Raw genomic sequence first — 21,282 nt, 5'->3', positions numbered from 1 at the left:
AGAGTTTTGCATTGTTAAACATTTCACTGGTTTGATCTTCCTTTAGTGTTAAATGCTAAGAGAAAATAAAATATATCTATGTTGAGCTGCTTCAGCTTTTATTTAATTTTTTTTAAACAACATTTAACCGAATGAAATGGGCAGAGACTAAATGAATATTTTTGCTTTGGGGGTTATCCGCAGGCTGCTGATGACAGTCAAAGAACATAAAAGTCTAGAAAGAAAACAAAAATTGTCACCACGTTGGCCTACGTGCCACAGATCAAAATTCCTCAGAAGACAGGAAGAAATATTTACGGCCCACAGAAGGAAAGAGATGCCATTTTCCCCCCCACTAACTTCCTCATCTGGCTTTAACAATGGTGGTTTCTTTCTTAAGAAATTAGTTATGAGTAGTTGTTTGCAGCAATACTTTATGGTCTTTGGTTTTAGACCAACAGCAGGAAATCCAATAATTACTCACACAAAAAAAAAAACACTTTCATAGGCGTGCATAATAAATCCATATTTATATATTAGAATCAAAGCTGTATGGATTTAAAAGAAGTGGTGCTCTATATTGTCAGGTATTTTTGTAAATTAATAAAATAAACTAGCAACGCTACCATTACAAACACTAGTTGTTCTTTTCATTACACCACATGTGTCATTTGTGCTACTTCATTATCTTCATGATCATGCAAATTGATCCTCTAATATATAAAAAATATTTTTGATCATTTCTGTGTTTAATTTATTCTACTTTTTTTCTTCTTGTAAAAAAAAAGTGCTACACAGAACGAAACATCACACAACATATTATCAAACAAAATTAACATTAAGCTTTACATTTGGATTAGACAAAGTCTCCAGGAAATGAATGTAAATCACTGTCATGGAAATACAACTGTGTGTGTGTGTGTGTGTGTGTGTGTGTGTGTGTGTGTGTGTGTGTGTGTGTGTGTGTGTGTGTGTGTGTGTGTGTGTGTGTGTAACAAAGAAAGAAAGAGAGAGAAAATCAGGAGTAAATTCTGTTCTTTTTTCAAAAATGAACACTAAAAAAAACAAAAACTGCAGTTTTATATAAATATCAATATAAATTCAACTTTTTTGTGAAAATATATTTTGTGTGATATGCACCAAAGCTAATTTGCAAGAATTTCCAGCATGTACACAACTGCAGATTTTCCCCCTCTGGTTGCCTACGTAAACCAGAGCCACACCTGCTCCGGTGGAGGAAGCATAAATTCACCTGCAGAGCCTCACTGCTTCAGTCACATACCTGGGAAAGGCTGAGCTAGTTTGACTGCAGCTCCCAAGCACCCATCTGTGCTGTCATTATGGAGGCTAAGCAGTATCCCATAAGCATCCATCTAGTTGGAGTACTGCAGAAGGAAAAGACCAAAGTAAGCAGCAAAGGATTTTTCACTTTCCTGGTTCTATGTGTGGGTATTTTTATTAAATAAAATGCGTGCCTCTCCTGAGAAAAGCTGCCTTTTCTTTTCCAGTTTTACAAGACTTCTGTGCTTTGGTCCGACGAGAGCAGTGTTGTGATTTACAGACGTTTTCGAGAATTCATGAAAATGCACGTGAGTATAAAACACCTTCTTTCTTTTGTTTTTTCCAAGTTGCACATATCCAGGTAACTTTTGTTTTGTTACTCAAATTATTTCTCACAGAAACAACTGAAGAAAGCATTCCCACCTGCAAACAAGCTGAGAAAATCTGACAGAATTGTCCCCAGATTTCGAGGTATGTTCGGGTCATGTAGACCACACTTGCTGCTTTACAAGAATCGCATGGTTCACTTACAGACCGATGGGATTGTAACTAAAATCGTTCTCTGGGATTTCAGAGGGGAGGGTGAAGCAAAAAAGTCGAGGGAAAGCCCCAACCAAGTCACTGGTGCGCCTGAAATATTTGCAGAAATATTGCAATGCAGTCCTGTCCTGTGACCAGCGAGTGACTCAGTCTGCAGAGCTCATCCAGTTCTTGAACCCTAAAGACCAGGACCTGCAGCCGGACTTTGCCAAAAACGGGTACGGCTAAACATTTATTACACAATAAATGTTTTATAATAGCTTTTAGTTAAAGTTACCCACACAGATCTAATTTAGGGACCGTAACATTTGCAAAATCTTGTATCTGCAGGTTCAATCTTCTGAGTGCACGAGTACATAAATAAATATGTATAATGCAAGATGAATGCATGACTCTGACATTGTGCACGTCTGTGTTGCTCTTCCTCCTCAGCATCATCATCATGCCCCCGGAGGATGAACTCAGAAGCGAAGGACTTCACGCAAACGCCGGTGAAGTGACCCAGCCGTTTATCACAGAAGCATACACGTGTGTCGCCCCGTATGACACCAAAGACTCCAAGAACAAACCTTTGAAAGTAGCCAAGGGTGACAAACTCGATGTGGTCATCAAAGACAAAGGAGGTGAGCCGACAGCTTTCAGTTAACACGGATAACTCAATGTGAGCAGTAAAATGCATGTTTCTGGTGATTCAGGATGGTGGCTGGTGGAGACTGAAGACAGGCGGATGGCCTGGTTTCCTGCACCCTATCTGGAGAGGACAAATGATGATAATGAAGATCATGAGGAGATTCCTGAAAAAGGTACACATAGCTACAGTTTTTCTTGTACCCTTTCTCACGACATTGCACTCTCATTATGTATTTCCTTATTCAGTGAATATCATTCATATTGCAAAGCATTATGTCTAATCCTTCATTCTCTCTCCAGGAGCACTCTACACTGCAGTCAAGAGCTACAAGGCCACCAAAACTGACGAGGTGACCGTAACCATAGGTGCTGTGGTGGAAGTCCTGCAGAAGTCTGAAAATGGCTGGTGGCTCGTCAGGTATTCTAGCCTGGGCTGAAACTTTTATTTCAAGTTATTTTGTTACAGATTCTTGCAAGCCATGAGAGTTGCAGCCACCCAGATCTTTCTCTGTGACTGCCAAAAAGCCAGAAACACAGGTTGGGTCGCATGAACATTAGTACGCAACGATGAACAGCTGATAAAAGAAAAGACAGGCTCAGTGAGTGTCACTGCCCTGTCAACCAATCAGCAGAGGCAACTCAAATGAGATGAATAATCTATTTTAAGCACAGACAGTTAATGACCGATTATGTTTTCATGGTAATTTCCTTTGAAAAAGAAATTTAAATCTCTTCCGAATTTAAAAAAGAATAAATAGAAGAATTTTGTACCATAGCGCAGCCTGATTTAACTGGATTTCTTTCATAACATCGGTTGTCATGGCTTAAAGTTTCACAAAAGGCCTGACACTTGTTATGTAGCCATGTATGTGGAAATAAAAGAACGATGCATGATTTCCAATTTTAAATTACTTTGATTTCTTCATTCTTGTCATCTAACAGATCCAGTGGGAAAATGGGTTACATTCCCACCATGATACTGCAGCCCCACCGCTACCCTCATATTCATAACACTTCCCATCACCTGGATCAGCGCCGCCACACTTCCCTTCTCGTTCCATCCTCGAATCTGGAACAGCACTCCCAACTGAGCCTCTCCCAAGGAAGCCTGCTGCAACATCCCCCCGTAAGGTCTTCGTCACCTCTCCTGATCCTGCCGGAGAGTAGGCAGAGGTCTGTGTCTCTTGAGGTTTTGTCTGAACAACCTCATGCACAGCCTGCTGCAAACAGTACCAGTGCTGCTACCGATATCTCCACTTCACCCACCTCTCCCTCTCACCCTCCTCCGCCCGTGATCACGGTGAAGATGGATGGAGAGGACGAAGAACGCGTCCTCTCCAGGAGTCAGACGGAGGATAGTGAGGATAGCTTTATGAGCGACAGCACCGACTTCAGCTTCAGTGACGACTCCAGCTTTAACTCGTCCCTGAACCTGAGCCCCACTGCCAATGATGAATGGCTGCGTCTCAGCCGCACCCCTCCACCGGGGACGAGCAACACCCTCAGCCCAACGAGCGGCCCAGGGGGGAGGCTGATCTCGAGTGTCTCTGATCCCACGCTCTACAAATCACCCAAAATACCCAAGGTGCCACCCAGACCGGGCGCCCAGGAGATCCTCTCCCGGTGTACTTCTGTCACCCGCAAGAATGCAGCAAAAGGTGCTCTGTCACCCAAGCTGAGATCATCAGCCGATAAAGTTCCTGTTTGAAAAGTAAAGCTTTATTTTTGTCACTGTTGAAGTGATAAAAGTACAGAAGAACAACTGTTCTTTTGTTTTAGATGATTAGATGAATATGTGATGGCTCCTGTATCATCACCACTTTGACCAATCGATCATTTAACATGCCTCGTTTTATTTTCCATACTGGAAGCCTTGTGTTGTGCCTTATATGCATATAGTCTGTGTAGATTCCACAAACGATGGCTCTTCTGCTCATTTTGACTGCAGGAAAAGTAAATGTTTGTCTGCATACCAGTGTGTGGAAGTTGTTTAAATTCCTGTTGAAAAACCTTCGCAGCCTATCCCGCCGCCTGTGCGTGCGGATAGTCAACAAACACACACTTCATTATCTGATCTGGGTGCACTCGTGTTACTGAGTAGCTGAGAGCAAATAAAAGCATTTTGGGGAACTCAACCTGTTTGTTTTGGCATGTTTCACATCTAAACCTTGTTTCAAACACATGAAGTTAGAAGGAAAATGTTGCAGTTCGGTTTTGAATGTCATAAAATCAGAGGCTTAGAGGACAATCTCGCCCTTGCTTGGGTTTCCTCCAAGAGCGCCGGCTTCACCTGTCATTTAAAAGCATGATAGGTTTACTTCTTGATTCCAAGAGTCAACTAGGGTTAAAACTCTAGTTGAGCTGGTTTATTCAATACTGACATTTCCCATAATGGAACTAATAATACACCTTTAGACATCCTGCTTTTGCTTTCATACCTTCAGCTTGTTTTACACTTTCAGGGGCCTGTGCTGCAAAAACCTGGATGAACCAGGAAGATAAAGCTGTATCTAAACTAAAGGACATTTTTCAGCCGTTTTCCATGCTGAGCATGAATCCTCAAGAACTGCAGTCCTTATCTAAAGCCTGCCAGGAAACCACAACTCGTGCTGGCGCTCACTCACATAGCAGATGGTCTGGTTCTTGTGCATTTTAGGCACTTTATAAAACATGCCTCATTCACCTATTGACACACATTTGTATGAATGTGTGTCAATGGGTGAATTGACACACTTTTTTCTACGCCTGTGCATCAAGTGAATGCCATGGGTTCAAATTTAATTTACTCCCTTTGTAGCTATTTTATTTTAATAAAAATGTGACTCCTTTTAAATCAAACATTGTTTATTTTATTAACATTTGCAGAGAAAACAAAATACTCCACGGTTATATGAGGAAACTGCTGTCTGGGTTACATAAAAGTGTGTTCATTTAGTTGAGCTGGTAGATCAGGACATTGCACTACTGCAGAACAACACAATGGCATGTGGTGAGTGTGAAGATGGTCCAGGTTTCCTCCTCCTGCGCGTCCCCTTTTCCTCTTTTTTGTCTGAAGAAGTCAGGGTCATTAAAATCTGCATGGAGGAGCTGATGCTTTGGCACATGACTTAAAGTCTGTAGAGAAGCCGTCCTAACAAATGTTATCATTTCACATCTGAACTGTCTCCAGCTGCCAATAATCTGAGATAAGAAAACCTATTGTTTCCAAACTGATTCCTGTCAGCTGGCAAAAGTCTGGCACTGTTGAGCCGAAGAAACCGGGAGACCTTTTGTCTTTTTAACTGTCGTTTCCTCCTCCTGGTCTTCCTCTTCAGAGCTCTCCTCGCTCTCAGAGTGGTGCTTGCCGTTAGTTTTGTGGCTTGCTCCGTTTTCCACTCGCCCGTTGTCGGTGGAGGCTTTGTTGGTGGCACTGACATCCTCGAGCTCCTCTTCATCTTCAACACAGGAATCTGGATCTTCGTCTTGTTCACCGTCGCTGTCGTTGCCTTCGTCTCGTCTCTCGTCGCTGCCGCTCTTTTTCTCCTTGTCGATCACAAAGAAAGGCTGAGCCTGTGCCAGAGGTGTCGTATCCATGTCTTCATCTTGGCCCGTACTGGAGAAGATATAACAGCATAAATTAGGCTGACAAACTAAAAATATTTTCATTTAATAACCTCACATAGCTAATTACACATAGCATGTTTCCAGCTTTGGTTTAAGGCTGCTCCTGCACTACATTTGGAGAGCCAAACGGTCAAATATGCTGTTAAAAGTTGACACCTCATTCATGTCAGCGGTTCTTCATTCTAATTAGATTGGAAAACAAAACAAACACAAACTTAAATCTGATTTTGTGGTGAAATTTTCCTTTAATATAACAATTTGCTTTGAAACCACAAACAAGCAGCACGAGAGTCAATATTAGAAAGGTGCCAGTGTTGTTTCGGAAACACCGGGATTCAGTCAACATTCAGCGCGGTGATTTGTCAAAGCGTTCAGAGCAGAGTCTCACCTGGACGGCCCTCCGGCCACTCTCATTTTCTGCCACATGTAGTTCAAGAACATGGAGGCCTGCAGCAGACGCCCAATCCTCTGCATGTGTCTCTCTGTGGGGAAAATGACCATAAATAAATAAAAAAGAAAGTAAAAAGTCTGTTAATTTACAACAGTTATTTTTTCCATGTAGGAAAATTGATTGTACTCATGTATATCATGTTTAATAAACATGGCATAAAGACCAAAACATCCTTTTTTCTATTGTCTATCCAGTTTCTCTAATTAACCACATACTACAATCAAACCCCTGCAGTCTGAACTCTTTACATAACATTGCACACACCTAATTTTCACAGAACGCTACAAGGAAAGGGTCACACTTTCAGTTTTCATTCCTTTAACTCTAGTGTTCTATTCCGTATATGAGACACTTATTTGTACGTTTCTGAGTGTTTCTAAAGTTTAGATCAATCTGTGGCCACTTTGAGTAAATAATCAGAGTAAAAGCTTTTTCTTCTTTTTTGTCTGATGCAGTTTTGGTCTCTGTTCGTCAAAGCACTCGTTCCCCCTCCTAACCTGTGTATGGAATGAGGCCCTCAAGGTGTGATCGGGCTCCCTGGTACTGCAGCAGCTCTTCGGGGGGCAGGTGTGTGAGGAGCACCTGTAGGACAGCCTGGGCATTCAGGCAGTTCCTGGCGTTGGTGTTCCACACCACACAATAGCGCAGAACTGACTCTGAGTGGATCCAAGAAAACAGAAGAAAGAAATAAGGAAACTTCTGTATCACTGTCTGAAATGACAGGTATTGGTATTGTGTAAAAACACAGTCATTCTCTTTTTAACAGGCTACCTTTTTGATCCTGTCGAAGCTTCAGCAGCGTCTTTTCCAACAGCTCGGAGCTATTCTCTCCTTCACGGATCGCTGGAAGCAACATGGGACAACTAGTCAGAGTCAGCAGACAGTCTGTTCATATAGGGTCTGACACATGGACTCAGCAAACTCTCTCCAGAGTCCATCCATTCAGCTGTGTCGATAGCTCAATGTTTGTCTCACTTACGGCTGTTCTTGGCAATGGCACAGTTTTGTCTGGTGCCATCTGAATGTCATGATTTCTCAAAAAAACAAACTTGCAGCCAGTGACATGAAGACACCTCCAAAGCAAACTGTGAAACACCAACTATGAACCATTTTATTTTTGTCCAACTATCCTGGTGTGTTCAAATTATACTATAAACAGTGGAAGGATTAAACTACCAAACAAACCAAAAAACTCCTTCTGTGGAAGCCAATCAAACATGGTGTGAAAAATGAGCATTGCTGTTACAAAACAGGACATTTTCTTCCATTTCGATGAAATTGCTTTGTACTAACACAAATAAGTAGTGCAGCAAATCCAAAATACTGAGACGTTACAGCTTCAGATTAACAATATGTCACTGCAGTTTTAACTACATGTCACTGAACAAAAGAGAGTGAGCGCAGAAACGAGGTGTGTGTTATTATATGTTCACAGACCCACTGTTTGCCAGAGCTGCATGTGTCAGTGCTCGAGTGACTCAACGTTTAAAACAAAGCAGCCGTACAGAAGAAAAATAACAACATTCCAGGTAACCACAGGTGAAAAGCTAAAGGACAGGCGTAGATGAGCATCTAATTTGGACTTTACATGCACACAGCTAATCAAAGTCAGACACTAAAGACCAAAGTGTGATAGATCCGTGTGACAGAGTCGGTACCTTTGATAACAGTGAGCACGGTGTGAGGCTGGTCCAGTGAGATGGCGAGACCCAAGGCCTTCAGATATTTCTTCCCGTGGAGCAGATTGGACAGCTCTTGCTGCCTTCAGACACAACAAACATACAGGTGTGGGTTCGTAGGCAGAGACACAAACACACACGCACACACCTGTACATACTGCAGGGAATTTGTATCATGATCACTTACTGACAGCCTGTAGGCCTCTTTTTCCCCATCATAACAGAAAAAGTTATTATAGCTCATTGCACAGACTATCCATTTACCGTGGACTCACTAATGGTGGAAACATAGAAACTTTCCTGTCATTTATTTATTTTTCTGTCAATTACTTTGGAGTAATATGAATGGAAATGAGGGTGGGCAGTCTGTATCAATAGGGAACGCTGTAAAACGTAATAAAGAAAGAAAATATAGTTAAAAATGATTGTTTCAGATAGTTGATGAACTGTGGGCCGGAATTTGTGGGAATCATGCAAAGCTACTTTAGCAAGAATAAAAACATGGAGCTGAAATGTACTCTTTAAAAGTGCAAATTAACATTTAATACAGAAATAAATTCTTTATTGTTTCACATACTGCAAACCTAAAGTTTTTTGTGCTTATCAGAACAGCAAAGCACGCACTCCCACACTCATACTTTACTGACAGCTTTGACCTGCGAACCTCCACAGCCAAGCAAATCACAAAAACCATCTGAGGGACTTGCTGACAGGCAGGATGTCAAAACAGATGGAAAAACAAAAGCAGATCATGTCTGAGTGATGTTGAGTGATCCTTTCCACACGCCTAAAAGCAAAACAAAGAGTGTGTCCACCCCTGCAGACGGAGTGGAGAGGAGGATGGATGGTGCAGGTGTGCCTGTTCTACGATAGTAAATCCCTCTTCTTGCTGTCAGAGATGTCGTGTGCAACTTACTTGAGTATCTGATCTTCCTGTTTCGCCTGCTCCTCTGCCAGCTCTATTTCAGTCACATCCTAGATGTGCACAACAGAGAAAACTGTAGATCTACTGAACACACATTTTTTTTTAAAACACAGAAAGGGAAAATAAATTTTAAAAAAGCAAACATTACCACCTAGATAAGATGTGCACTGAATCCCTCTTAAGGGATACTTCAGAAGGTAAACTCCCTACTGTCACAACAACACAGCTACCTGACTGTAGGGCTGCACGATTAATCGTTAGAAAATCGCGATCTCGATTCATACTTATGTGCGATCTCATTTCCAAATGACAACGATTTAATAAAAAAGAAAGAAAAGAAAAAAAGACGACGACGATTGTACCGCATTTTGATCCGGGACGTAATCTGCATGAAAACAAGCGCTCACTCTTCCTGCTCAACAAATGACAAGGGCGGAGCCTTATACCACGTGATACAGAAGCTGTGCCGTGTGATGCTAAAATTAGCAGGGAAAAAACAACGGAGAGCACCTCAGGGATGACGAGAAAGTGACAGGAGAAAATCCGTCCCGGTCAACCACCCAAACATCAATAACGGGAACCTTATACAGCGCTTCCCTATACACGTCGGACTTCCGCAGGCACAAAGAAATTACGGAGGCTATCACTTATCACCTGACCAAAGATATGGCTCCCATCAACACTGTGCAAAACGAGGGATTTAGGAAAATGATCAACACCCTAGACAAACGCTACACAGTGCCGTCCCGCAACTATTTTTCTATTGTTGCATTACCTGCTCTATACACGCAGCGTCGAGCAACAGTGGAGACGGAATTTCAAGCAGTACAACGTTTTGCAGCAACAACAAAACGTGAGACATTTATTGTTTTTATGTTTATTTATTGTTTTTATGTTCAGTCTCAACTGTTACGAAGTTGATGTGCAGTTAATAAGTGCAATAAATGTTTATATTGGAAAAGAAAATCGTGAGAGAATCGTGATCTCAATTCTAAGCCAAAAAATCGTCGTGATTCTCATTTTATGCAAAATCGTGCAGCCCTACCTGACTGATCACTTTGTGCAAATGGTGATTAAAAAAAACAACCAAGGAGTGAAGTTAAGTGCCTGCTGAACATGGAAAGTATTTATTAACTGTTAAAAAACCCCAAAACAATTCTTCAAGTTACGGTAAAACTTCCTCTCATTGTCCATTTCAATCTTTATTTAACTTTGTGGATTACACCATGAAATCCATTGTATAATTGTGACGCAGTTTTTAGGTTAAGTCATAGAGAAAATAGCAACACTAATGGAAAAACAAGTGAAACTCTTCGTTTTGGTGGTCAGTATTTGTTTAGAAGACTGACTGCTAAGTGTTTAAGGCCAAAGTTACCTTCCCTTCTTATTCCCTATCCAGCTGGAGGCTAGCAGCCGAATGCTACTTACCGACCACACGGTGATGTTAGAGTCTGCTGAGCCAGTAACCATCTTGTCATCCTTGCGACTGGCGTGGAGACCCCACACTTTGTCCTGGTGGGCATCCAGTGTCTTCACACACTCATTGGTCTTGATGGTCCACAGCTTCACTAAACCATCGGAGCCACTATGGAAAACAATTATTAATTACTGTGTGGAAACCAGACACAGCATGAAAAACTGACATAGCTACCATTATGTCATTTGTTGGGTTTCCACAGTCATGCTTTGAAGCCTTGAAATGAGCATATCCGCTGTTGCCACAGTCAGACCACGGATCAGGATACGTCTGACTGTGAAACCACTGTCTAATGATTTGTTGATTACAAGTCATTCACCAATGTATTTATAATATGTGATCCTCCTTTATGAAACAATGTGATCCTCCTTTATGAAACATAGTATGACCAAGATTTAAGAGACAAGCTAGATTTTTTTTTAATAATCAATATGACCCAAAACATGTGAGCGAACCCACCAGACCTGATGTTACTGATTTACAGTCCAGTTCTTGTGTAATTTGGCATACGTTGTCATTTTCTCCCCGTTTCCCTTCCTTAAAAACAGCTTCTTGACACTCTACCCTTCCACTGACCATTTCTGATGAGACTTCAGTGAACAGTAGTTGGATCAACAGAAAGGCCAGTGCATCTCACAGATCCCGTCTCCCATATTTGCTGAATTTTTCCCTCCCCTCATCGACCTGACTTTCAGATACTGCAAACCTGCTGTAGATAGATTCTTCTGTCCTCCACTTATTTCCTCACTTTTTTAAGGACTCACTGCAAATCACAGCAACTTTTTTAGCTCATAGCACTTTGGAAATAAACTTGTTGGTGCAAAAGCACTTTTCTTTTTTTCTTTTTTTTTAAACGTGGTATTATATTGGTTCTCTATTATCTATTGGATATAATTATGAGTTAGGTGTCGTTTTATGCTTGAATTATTCATTAGGTCAGTGTACCTGTACTCTATTCTGATTTCTTGTACTCTTGCAAACAACAGGGAACAATAAAGATGGAAACAAAGATACAATTAATGGTTCCCATAATTTTCTCAATCTCTGCCATCTATAAACACCAAACCTCTGAAAGATATTTCTCACTGAGACACAGACAAGCCTCTTGACCTTTCAGCTTTGGTTTTAAATTACAGGGTTTGTTTCATTGTCTTACTATAAATGAGGAAGCTTTGCAAACTACGACAGATTCATATCTGAAATAAGATGAGAAACAAAGCCATGATTTTTAAAGTCTGGATTGGGCATTCACATCGATCCGCAGCGTGGGCGTGTATTTGGTTTCGTGTTCGGTGCGTTTACCTGGTGAGCAGCTGAGTGCCTCGGCTCACAAAGATGACCTTAAGAACCGATGCATCGTGGCCCTCAAATGTCTTTAAAAAAGTAGTAAGAACAGGGGGAGAAACAATGAAGCAATATAGCTACAAATTAGACCTCACTAATGTCTGAACATGATTACTTTTATGCAACACCATAAGACTGCTGTGATTCTGACACGTGGACAGTAAATGTCCCACCTTGAGGCAGCTGAAGTCTTGCAGGCTCCACAGCTTGGCTGTGCCGTCTGCAGAGGTGGTGGCCAGCACTTGGTCCACAGGAGAGAAGCAAACGGCCCAGACGCCACGACGGTGGCCCCGAAACACCCCCAGCAGGCTCACTGTTCCCTCCCCCGTCAAGGACCACAGCTTGGCTGTGCGATCCTGGGAACCTGAAGCCAGCAGCTTGTCATTGGGTGATACGGCAACACTGTTTACATCCTGGAGACATGACGTGGAAGGTAGAGGAGAAAAGGACCAGACGTTTTAACAAAACTGATGCGCTTCCTATAAATGAAGGTTTGAATGAGTACATGTATTTTTTTTTTAAAAGACTGAAGTAATAACTGAATTGGGATCAACTAATGTGATAAAGTTTCCAAAGAAATTCATGATCTCCACTCCTGTTGCCACACTGCCTGCAGTTCCACCTTACTCTTGAGTAACCAATATCCTACTTCGGTTTAACCTGGTATAAAGAAATACGCATAGCACACTATTAACTGACTTTTAATTGCTCTATTATGCTGCCAAGTAAGATGAGGGCAGGTGTAGCAGGAAAGATTACTTTCCAGCATCGTCCTGGAAATCAGATCCACGATCAGATTTTTCTGCATTTCCTTATCAGAAGAGGCCAACTAGCTTAAAGCTGTTTACATAACTGGTGGCTGACTCACACATCTGTGTGTCTTATTATACACAACATCTGTGGAGTTATTTAAAAAAGAAGCATCATAATCTAAATTCTTCTTGTTTTAAATTATATTTAAATAACAGTTACTGACTCGCAGTCATATGGCTCCTCTAACCTTCCTGAGTCAGGTGTTTTGCAGAATATGAAGATGCCACAGTGAAGCCTTTAAACAAAAAGAATTCAAGGGATGAGTGGGTAAGTGGGTAAATAAGACATATTTACCCATTAGTCTAATACAGAGAGATGGCCAGTCTTTACTCGTGTTTTCTTGGCTTCCTGCAACTATGAATGCTTGTTATAAGTCACAGTAATTGACCAAGTCAAAATGTTGAGTGACTAAAGTTAAATTGTACTTCTCAGGGAACCAGACAAATGAAATTTTATTTTGGGCAGTCAGCAAACCCTTCAAGCATTTTTTTATAAATCAGATTTGACTGGTGATTCTTTACATGTGGTTTTTATATCCTAGAGACCACTGATTATGACTCTCTCCTTAATTTATTTAGACCTAAGCTGTTCCCAAGATGGCAGCTACACGGTGACCGTGAACCTGTCCTGCAACTTTAATGTGCTGGACAAAATGGACAAGATCTTCTTGGACTGTGACCAGAACGTTCTGCCTTGTACCTTATCATGTGCTTTCTCTGTGGCGCGGGCAGTTAGCTGATGGATGCCTCCTTCTGCAGAGCAGTCTGCAGGTAGATCCCACACCTTCACGGTACAGTCCTGACTACCAGTCGCAACGAATGATGCCTTCATCCTAGGCACAAGCACAAAGACAAGGGCAGATGCACATACAGTCATTTCCCCCTTCAATTTGTATCTGTGTTGTCACGTGTGTAAAGAAAACCAGCTTATTAGACGGCTTGCAGGCAGAGTGTTACCTGGAGCAGGAGATGGAGCCCACAGCGTTGGTGTGGCCGGAGCCCTGGGCCACACATCGCACCTGACCACTGTCACTGTCCATATGCCACACACGCACTGACCTGTCCTACAGATGCAATATACAAATGTTACTGCTGACCTAATAAAGGGGGGATAGCAGCTTTTGGTCACATATAATATATAATTCTTCGTTCTTTCTTTTAACCGTACCTTTGCACAACTTGCAAAGAGAGATCCTTTTTTGAACACATCCAGTGTGAGGACCGTATCTGAAAAAGATAAGCAGATAAAAAAAATAAGCAGAGATAAAAATCTACCAACCTGCTCAGCAAGTCCCAAAGCTGAGACAACCACATTGTGTCACCTCTGAATTCTTGCGCAAAAACTTGGCAGGAACTTCATTTCTGTTCTTCCAACCTTACTTTAAAAACAGCTGTCCTTAGACTTTTACTTTCTTTTTATTATTAGATTTTGTGCTATACTACATTACGTACATTGTAAGTCTGTTGCAGTTACATCCCCTACAAATAACTATGATGACTTGTTGGCATATGGCAGAGATGTTAAACATAACTGAATCCTACAGTTGAAATTACAATTATTTATCCTATAATAAGATACCTCAGGAATTAAATGTTTAGTTAAACTTAATTTACATTGAGAGAAAGAGCCGTTTCACTACTCAGGCCCACTCATTGTGGGCTATATGTGGCCCATCATGTAAAATGAGTTTGACATCCCTGCTTTAGTGCTTCTCTAATTCCATGTGGTTGCTGCAGCCTATCACAGGCTGCATCCTAAGCAGGTCATCAGCCAATCAAAGGCTCAACACAGAGACCGACAGCTGCACACTCACAATCAAACCTACAGCCAATTTAGAAACCCCATTTAAACTGACATGCATGTCTCTGGACTGTAGTTTGCTGTACATGAACACACATACTGTAGGTGTTTCCACATGTAAGCATACACACACACTGCCCTCTGCTGGCGACTCACCTGTGTGTCCATAGAGGATCTGGCAGCTGTTGGTGAGCAGCTCAAAAACCTTCAGCTGGCAGCTGTTGGTGGCCACCACGATGTGACTGTCACCTTTTCCCAGAAACTTCACGTCCAGCACCTCGTCACTGTAGCCCACAAACTGAAGCGGGAGGGTGAATAGAGCAACCGAGGAGAGAGTGACCGTTAATTCTAATACGCAGATACACAGAACAGCAAAAAATAGAAACATAGTGAACCTTCTGAGATGATACCAATGTTTAAAATAACAATTACATAGCTGGTGATGATATATTTTATTATTTTTGTAAGATTTTTTTTTACTTCTCTCTTTCTGTGTACCAGGGAAACAAACAATTCCATAAAAAATGATTTATTTTTAATGTGTATGTAAAAGTAAGAAAAAGAAACAACTAACAGATGTTTGAAGCTGTAGTGTGATGTCATGTAAGTATTGGACCTAAGCAGTCCACTAAGACGTGACCCCAGTACCCACTTGCTGCTGTGTGGTGAGAGCAGGCAGCTGATACAGCAGTATGTTGTGCTCTGCAGTGACTGTGGCCAGTCTAGCTGAGGCGGGCAGGTGAAACAGGTATGTCAGACTGCGGGGGTTGTCGTTCTCATCCTCCTCAGAGGCAGAGGGGAGGGTGGAGGGAAGGGTCTGCGTGTAGACACAACGTGCCGTGCTGGCCTCCCACACCCTTAATACACCTAGGAGAAAGAAAGGAGAGAAGATGAGTGACACAGAGGAGATAAAGGACATTTATATAAATATTTGAGGTACTGTATTTTCACGACCATAAGGCGCACTTAAAAGTCTTAGATTTTCTTCAAAAAGTGCGGCGCGCCCTATAGCGCGGTGCGCCCTATGTGTTGTAAGGAGGACGTAGTAGAGAACACCATGAGAACGTTAAAGGGTGACGTGTGGGCGTTGATCGTATATACCGGGACAATCGCACATACCTGTATAAAAGGACAGGTATGTGCATTATGTGGAACATCGTTGTTTTAACAACCCTGAAAATGGCAAAGAGACACGCTTACGAAGCACAGTTTAAGCTGAAGGCCATCAGCTACGCGGAGGAACATGGAAATCGAGCAGCGGCGAGAGAATTTAAGATTAACGAATCGATGGTTCGCAAATGGAGGAAGCTGGAAAACAAGCTCCGGCAGGTCAAGAAAACGCAGCTGAGTTTCCGCGGACATAAGGCGAGGTGGCCCGAGTTGGAGGAAAGACTCGAGCGGTGGATCATCGAGCAAAGAGCGAGCGGGAGAAGCGTTTCGACGGTCACCATTCGGCTAAAAGCAGTTTCACTAGCTGAAGAGATGAACATTGAACATTTCCAAGGAGGTCCGTCTTGGTGCTTTCGTTTTATGAAACGGTGCCATTTTTCCATCCGGACCAGGACTACGGTAGCGCAGCAACTTCCAGCGGATTATAAGGAAAAGCTGGCCATCTTCCGCTCCTACTGCAGCAAACACATCGGCGACAAAAACATCCAGCCCAGCCACATCACAAACATGGACGAGGTCCCGCTCACTTTTGACATCCCGGTGAGTCACACTGTGGAGAAGAAGGGGACCAGCACGGTAGCGATACGCACAACGGGGTATGAAAAGTCTTCTTTTACTGTTGTGCTTGGCTGCCATGCTAATGGACAGAAACTGCCACCTATGGTGATTTTTAAGCGAAAGACTTTGCCTAAAGAGAAGTTTCCAGCAGAAACCATCATTAAGGCAAATGAAAAGGGCTGGATGGATGAGGAAATGATGAAAGACTGGCTGAGGGAGGTGTATGTAAGGAGACCAGGTGGTTTTTTCCACGCATCACCATCGCTGTTGATCTGTGACTCTATGCGTGCCCATCTCACAGCCGATGTGAAAAAACTTGTGAAGCAAATGAACTGTGAGCTTGCTGTCATTCCGGGAGGCCTGACAAAGGAACTCCAACCGCTGGACATCGGTGTGAACCGCCCGTTCAAAGTAAGGCTGCGAGCGGCCTGGGAGCGATGGATGACCGGTGGAGACCACAGTTTCACTAAGAGTGGAAGGCAGCGCCGGGCGAGTTACGCCACAATTTGCCAATGGATTGTAGATGCTTGGGCTAACATGTCTGCTGGCACTGTTGTTCGAGCTTTCGCAAAAGCCGGCATCATTTCCGAGGAGCCGCACGGCACGGAAAGTGACTCTGACGGTGAAGAAAGTGAACCTGGCATGTTTGATGGAGATTTAGCGCAGCTGTTCAATTCAGACACAGAGGATGAGGACTTCCATGGGTTTGATTGATGATAAAAATGTGAGTACCAAACTTTGTTTTGCTCCTGCTTTATTTTTAAATACGCACACTTGTATGCTTGTGTGTTGTTGATGATGACGATTACCGGCAATAGAAATGTGAGTAAGGTACCGAACTCAGGTTTGCTCCCGCTTTATTTTTAAATACGCATACGGTACTTGTATGCGCCCTGTGGTCCAGTGCGCCTTATGTGTGTGTTAAATACAGTAAGGGCACACATAACTGAGACTGCGCCTTTTAGCACAGTGCGCCTTATGGTCGTGAAAATACGGTATTTAGCAGCCAGACCTTTGCTTCCAGCTGTGATGAAATGCAAGTCCTTGCTCTTTACTCTGATCTCAGCCAAGTCTGTACTTCCAGGAAGAATTACAACACCCTCCACAGCCTGTAAGATCACATACACACAAATAAAGCTCCAGTTTTCTCCCCAAATGAAGAGCACAAAATGTATTTAAGTTAAAATGAATCTAAATTGACGAGCTTACCTCATAGACTGGAACAGTTCTCTTGGCTTTGCGAGTTTTCAGGTCCCAAACTGTGCAGATCTTGTCTCTGCCAGAACTGAAAGAGCACAGGACTTTAACACACAGCGCTACACAAACAAAAAGGAGTCTGAGGTTGATTTAAAATATCACAGTACCTGACCATGGCGTTACCATCGGGACTGAAGCTGAGAGATGTCACAGCACTGTAGTGGCTCTGCAGGACACACACACACTGGCTGGAGCGCAGGTCCCATATCCGGATGCCACAGTCCAAAGAGGAGGAGAAAAGCTGCAGCAGGTCGGTATTTGGGTGGAACTGGACCAAACTGCACAAAGACACAAAATATTTCCTTTGTTTCTAGTTTCTTCATATTATTGTTAAATCCTGCTACATATGAGCATTTGTAAAAAATACTGGCAGCCACCAGTGCTACCTCTCAACCTCCTGGTAGATAAACCCATTGGTATCAATTTGAAACTTCCACATTGCCTCTTTTAAGTTATCACATTAAAATAATTGTGAGTCCAGTTCATGAGAGAAGGAAGAGCTGAGTGGAAGACTGACAGATGGACTGGTGCGGCAATAGTGTCCATCACAGACACTGTACCAATCTGCTGTGTAAAAGAGTGCACTGAGTATAAAAGCCAGTTGAGGTGGTTTGGGCAACTGATCAGGATGGCATTTCCAATCCAGATGAGAAATGTCATCTCTCCAGCATGTCCTGGGCATGTCCTACTGGGAAGAAGGAGGCCCTGAGACAGGCCCAGGACATGCTGGCTTGGAAGCGCCTTTGTACCTGTTTAGTTTCCTGCTCCTGCAGCCCAGACCCAGATAAGCAGCAGAAAAATGGTATGATATACGAATATACATCATTTTAAGATGAGAGCCTGAGACTTACTGTACAACACCAGATGACCCTTTCAGGTTATGAGTGCAATAATGCTTCACCACATCCCAAAGTTTTATTGTGCCATCACAGCCACCTGCAGGTAAATAAATAGAAACAAATATATATATATATATATATATATATGTACACACACACACACACACACACACACACACACACACACAGAGCAGATATCAGGGAGAAGCTTTTCTTTTTAATAAATCATGTGGTAGCTGACCTGTGGCTAGGAGAGTAGAGGTGGAGTCAAAGGTCATACTAGCTACGGGAACAGTGTGAATAGCCCTCCAGGACCGAGTGCAGTTAGCCTGCCTCCAATCCCACTGCTTAAGCAGCAGCGCCCGGCTGGCTGTTACCAGCATCTGTGGAGAGACACGAAGCAAAGACCAACTGAGTCCTGTTGTACAGGGTGACAGCTGAAAATACTGAAAACACAAATGTGACTGATCTAATGAGAAGTGACTCAGGCATTTCTGTACCTCATCATCACAGCTGAGAGCAAATGACGTGATGTCCTCTTGATCATCCTACCGGAGAAAAAACAACAACAAAATATTCAGACAGGAAACATGGAAGTACATTTTATTCACAAAAAGAAAGAAGACTGATAAATCACCAATGGCAATAGTTAGAATGAGGTTGTTGATATAAAGACAGTAAAGATGCAGTAGCCAAGGTTTCTGTGAGACAAAGGCTCATCACAGCAGGCAGTGCTGTTTAATTTGGCAGATCATTTGGGCTAGATGCCCTTCATGATGTAACCCCAAAGCAATTTGGATCTCTTTCCAAGATGAAACTAGAGATTTTTCAATTGTTAGATGTGCATGAGAATGCAGATTCACTGTAAACATACTAGAGCAGATGTTTATGAAGGTTTATGAGATATTTTACACGTCCAGCAGGGATGGAGCAATGAGGATCCGCTTTGTGGTTTCTCACAAAATCGCAAAAAAAACAAAACAAAAAAACCCCCAAAACACAGTATCTCATTCTCTGACTGGGAGTTTATGAAAGAGTGTTTGGTGCACTGCTGTGCTAATATGCGCTGAGATAAAAAGAAGCATTTGAGATCCCTCTTGTTACAGTTTACCTGGAGAGGTAAACTGTAACAAGAGGGATTGAGGACACTGAGGAAAATCTTAATTTTTCGGTTAAAAAGGTAAGCGGACAATTTGGACTTTATCTCTTTGGCTCTGATCGAGAGCTGGGATGTCTGCGACACAACCTGGTTAGTCTTCTTTGTATATTACAGAGCAGCAAGGCACTAAGACAGGGAGTGATTTCTTCATGGAGGTAACTGCACACATAGGGTGTTTCTGCCATGGGACAAACTGGCAGGCATTACAACCGATGGCTATCTAAATGTGACAGGAACAATGACAGGTGAAGGAAAAGAGTGACTGAAATTGGTATTTTCCCACTGAATCAGACACCAGGAGGTGTTGTATAAGTCACAGCTACAAATTAACCATGTTGTAGATATAACTAAAATAGTTAACTAGTTAACCCAAAGCAAAAGAGCTGAATCACACTGTGAACAAAAACTCTGAATGATGGAAGTTTAACAAATCCAGATGATGTTCTGTCTGCTGAGATCACCTGTCTGCTGCTCTTCACATTTCAACCTTGGACACAGAACTTGACTGTAATGCACTTGTTCAAGTCCAAAACAGAACTAGATTTCCATCACTCAACAAGAAATCAACAAATGCAGATGAAGTTATTAAACTACAGCTGCAAGTTTAAAGTCTTTTAAATGTTGAACAAACATGCACATTTTGTTCAAAGCCATCTCTGGAGATGTAGAATAAACAGTGAAAAAATGTCTGTGCTTTTAGTTAACCTAATTCTCATCATTATTGCCCCGTTGTAACATCTACTTTTACTGGGAGCAGTTTATACAAAATGAAAGAAATGCCAAGCTGAAGTCAGTTCAACTTTTTTGGCGCAGCCCTCCACAAGAGACACAGGTTCTCATGTGGCCCTCTGGTAAAAATAAACTGCCCACCCCTGATGTTAGATGCTGAACTCACATGCTCAACACAGTGAATGATCTTCCCAGTGCTGATCTCCAAAACATTGACTCGAGAGCCACAGGTGCAAAAGATGTATTTCTCATCTTTGCTGATCTGGAAAAAAAGGGGAGAGGTCAGATTTAAGGTAATCTTGGTTATTGTCATACAGACTTAAAACAGATGTGTGAGACTCTGAAAACATCTGTTTGTCATGATTATCAAGAAACAAAGTCAGGACTTTCTTGATTTTGCTGCACTTCCTGTATACCTTGTGCAATTCGCTCAACTTTATACCAGCGCATTGTTACAAAAGTGTCTAAAGTGTCACAAAAGACATTAATAGAAGCTTCACACACAGAGACACACACACACACACACATCAAAGCCGAGCACCCACCTGCACTTTCCCCCCTTTGTAAAATGGCTCGATCTTGCTGGAAACAGCATAACTGTAAAGGAACAAGAAAACGGCAACAGTGGATTCAACAACTTCATATAACACCTTAGCCTAGCTCGTGTTAGCTTGCTACATGATCTCCAGCTCACACGTGCAGAAAGTAAAACTCACTTGGTTTTGAACTGAAGGTTGGTATTTGCCATCTTGCCCGTGAGAAATGGCCCAAAAAAGAAGTGATGTAGAGAGTACAGGCGGCGTATACTACTTATTTCTCATGTCACACGTTGGCTACAGTCAACACCGCCATCCATCCCGCATGTTGACGGCAGGGTCGCACACGTTGCACGTCATCTGAGCGCACGTCGCGGTGATTGGTCAGACTTCTGTTGTCAACAAATGAACGCACAAACACCAAACTGGTGGTTTTTAAACTTTTAATTTTGACAGTAAACTTTATATAAAGCAAGGGAAAATAATCAGATCTATATGCTTATAGTTTATTT

General features: G+C 42.3%; 2 protein-coding genes across 2 annotated transcripts; one reads left to right on the top strand and one right to left on the bottom strand.

The window, feature by feature from the left end:
* The first annotated feature begins 1,285 nt into the window (after positions 1-1,285).
* On the top strand, positions 1,286-4,565 carry noxo1a (NADPH oxidase organizer 1a). Its single transcript, XM_026165100.1, has 8 exons — positions 1,286-1,385; positions 1,488-1,568; positions 1,659-1,731; positions 1,835-2,018; positions 2,233-2,423; positions 2,496-2,603; positions 2,731-2,848; positions 3,373-4,565. The coding sequence occupies exons 1-8, from the start codon at positions 1,320-1,322 to the stop codon at positions 4,136-4,138; spliced, it is 1,587 nt and encodes a 528-aa protein (XP_026020885.1). The 5' UTR covers positions 1,286-1,319; the 3' UTR covers positions 4,139-4,565.
* Positions 4,566-5,275: 710 nt separating this feature from the next.
* tbl3 (transducin beta like 3) lies at positions 5,276-21,164 on the bottom strand. Its single transcript, XM_026165080.1, has 23 exons — positions 20,951-21,164; positions 20,780-20,831; positions 20,401-20,496; positions 18,847-18,894; positions 18,588-18,729; positions 18,359-18,443; positions 17,615-17,785; positions 17,460-17,535; positions 17,263-17,359; positions 15,175-15,389; positions 14,679-14,820; positions 13,890-13,948; positions 13,679-13,785; positions 13,422-13,554; positions 12,083-12,322; positions 11,868-11,938; positions 10,517-10,673; positions 9,080-9,138; positions 8,143-8,246; positions 7,256-7,327; positions 6,982-7,140; positions 6,422-6,515; positions 5,276-6,022 (listed from the first exon to the last, which is right to left on the bottom strand). The coding sequence occupies exons 1-23, from the start codon at positions 20,980-20,982 to the stop codon at positions 5,650-5,652; spliced, it is 2,784 nt and encodes a 927-aa protein (XP_026020865.1). The 5' UTR covers positions 20,983-21,164; the 3' UTR covers positions 5,276-5,649.
* Positions 21,165-21,282: the final 118 nt, after the last annotated feature.

This window comes from Astatotilapia calliptera, chromosome 4 (genome assembly GCF_900246225.1).
Source record: "Astatotilapia calliptera chromosome 4, fAstCal1.2, whole genome shotgun sequence".
In the NCBI taxonomy this organism is placed as follows: Eukaryota; Metazoa; Chordata; class Actinopteri; order Cichliformes; family Cichlidae; genus Astatotilapia; species Astatotilapia calliptera.
This window is presented reverse-complemented; position numbering and strand designations above follow the sequence as displayed.

What these genes read in the sequence shown, in the direction of transcription:
- noxo1a (XM_026165100.1), top strand. Translation starts at nt 1,320, where the DNA reads ATGGAGGCTAAGCAGTATCCCATAAGCATCCATCTAGTTGGAGTACTG. An exon ending in TGCAGAAGGAAAAGACCAAA is followed by an intron (nt 1,386 to 1,487) that starts GTAAGCAGCAAA and finishes TTTCTTTTCCAG; the next exon opens with TTTTACAAGACTTCTGTGCT. An exon ending in CCGGACTTTGCCAAAAACGG is followed by an intron (nt 2,019 to 2,232) that starts GTACGGCTAAAC and finishes CTTCCTCCTCAG; the next exon opens with CATCATCATCATGCCCCCGG.
- tbl3 (XM_026165080.1), bottom strand. Translation starts at nt 20,982, where the DNA reads ATGGCAAATACCAACCTTCAGTTCAAAACCAA. An exon ending in GGCTCCATCTCCTGCTCCAG is followed by an intron (nt 13,555 to 13,678) that starts GTAACACTCTGC and finishes GCTTGTGCCTAG; the next exon opens with GATGAAGGCATCATTCGTTG. An exon ending in GGGCCTCATTCCATACACAG is followed by an intron (nt 6,516 to 6,981) that starts GTTAGGAGGGGG and finishes TTTTCCCCACAG; the next exon opens with AGAGACACATGCAGAGGATT.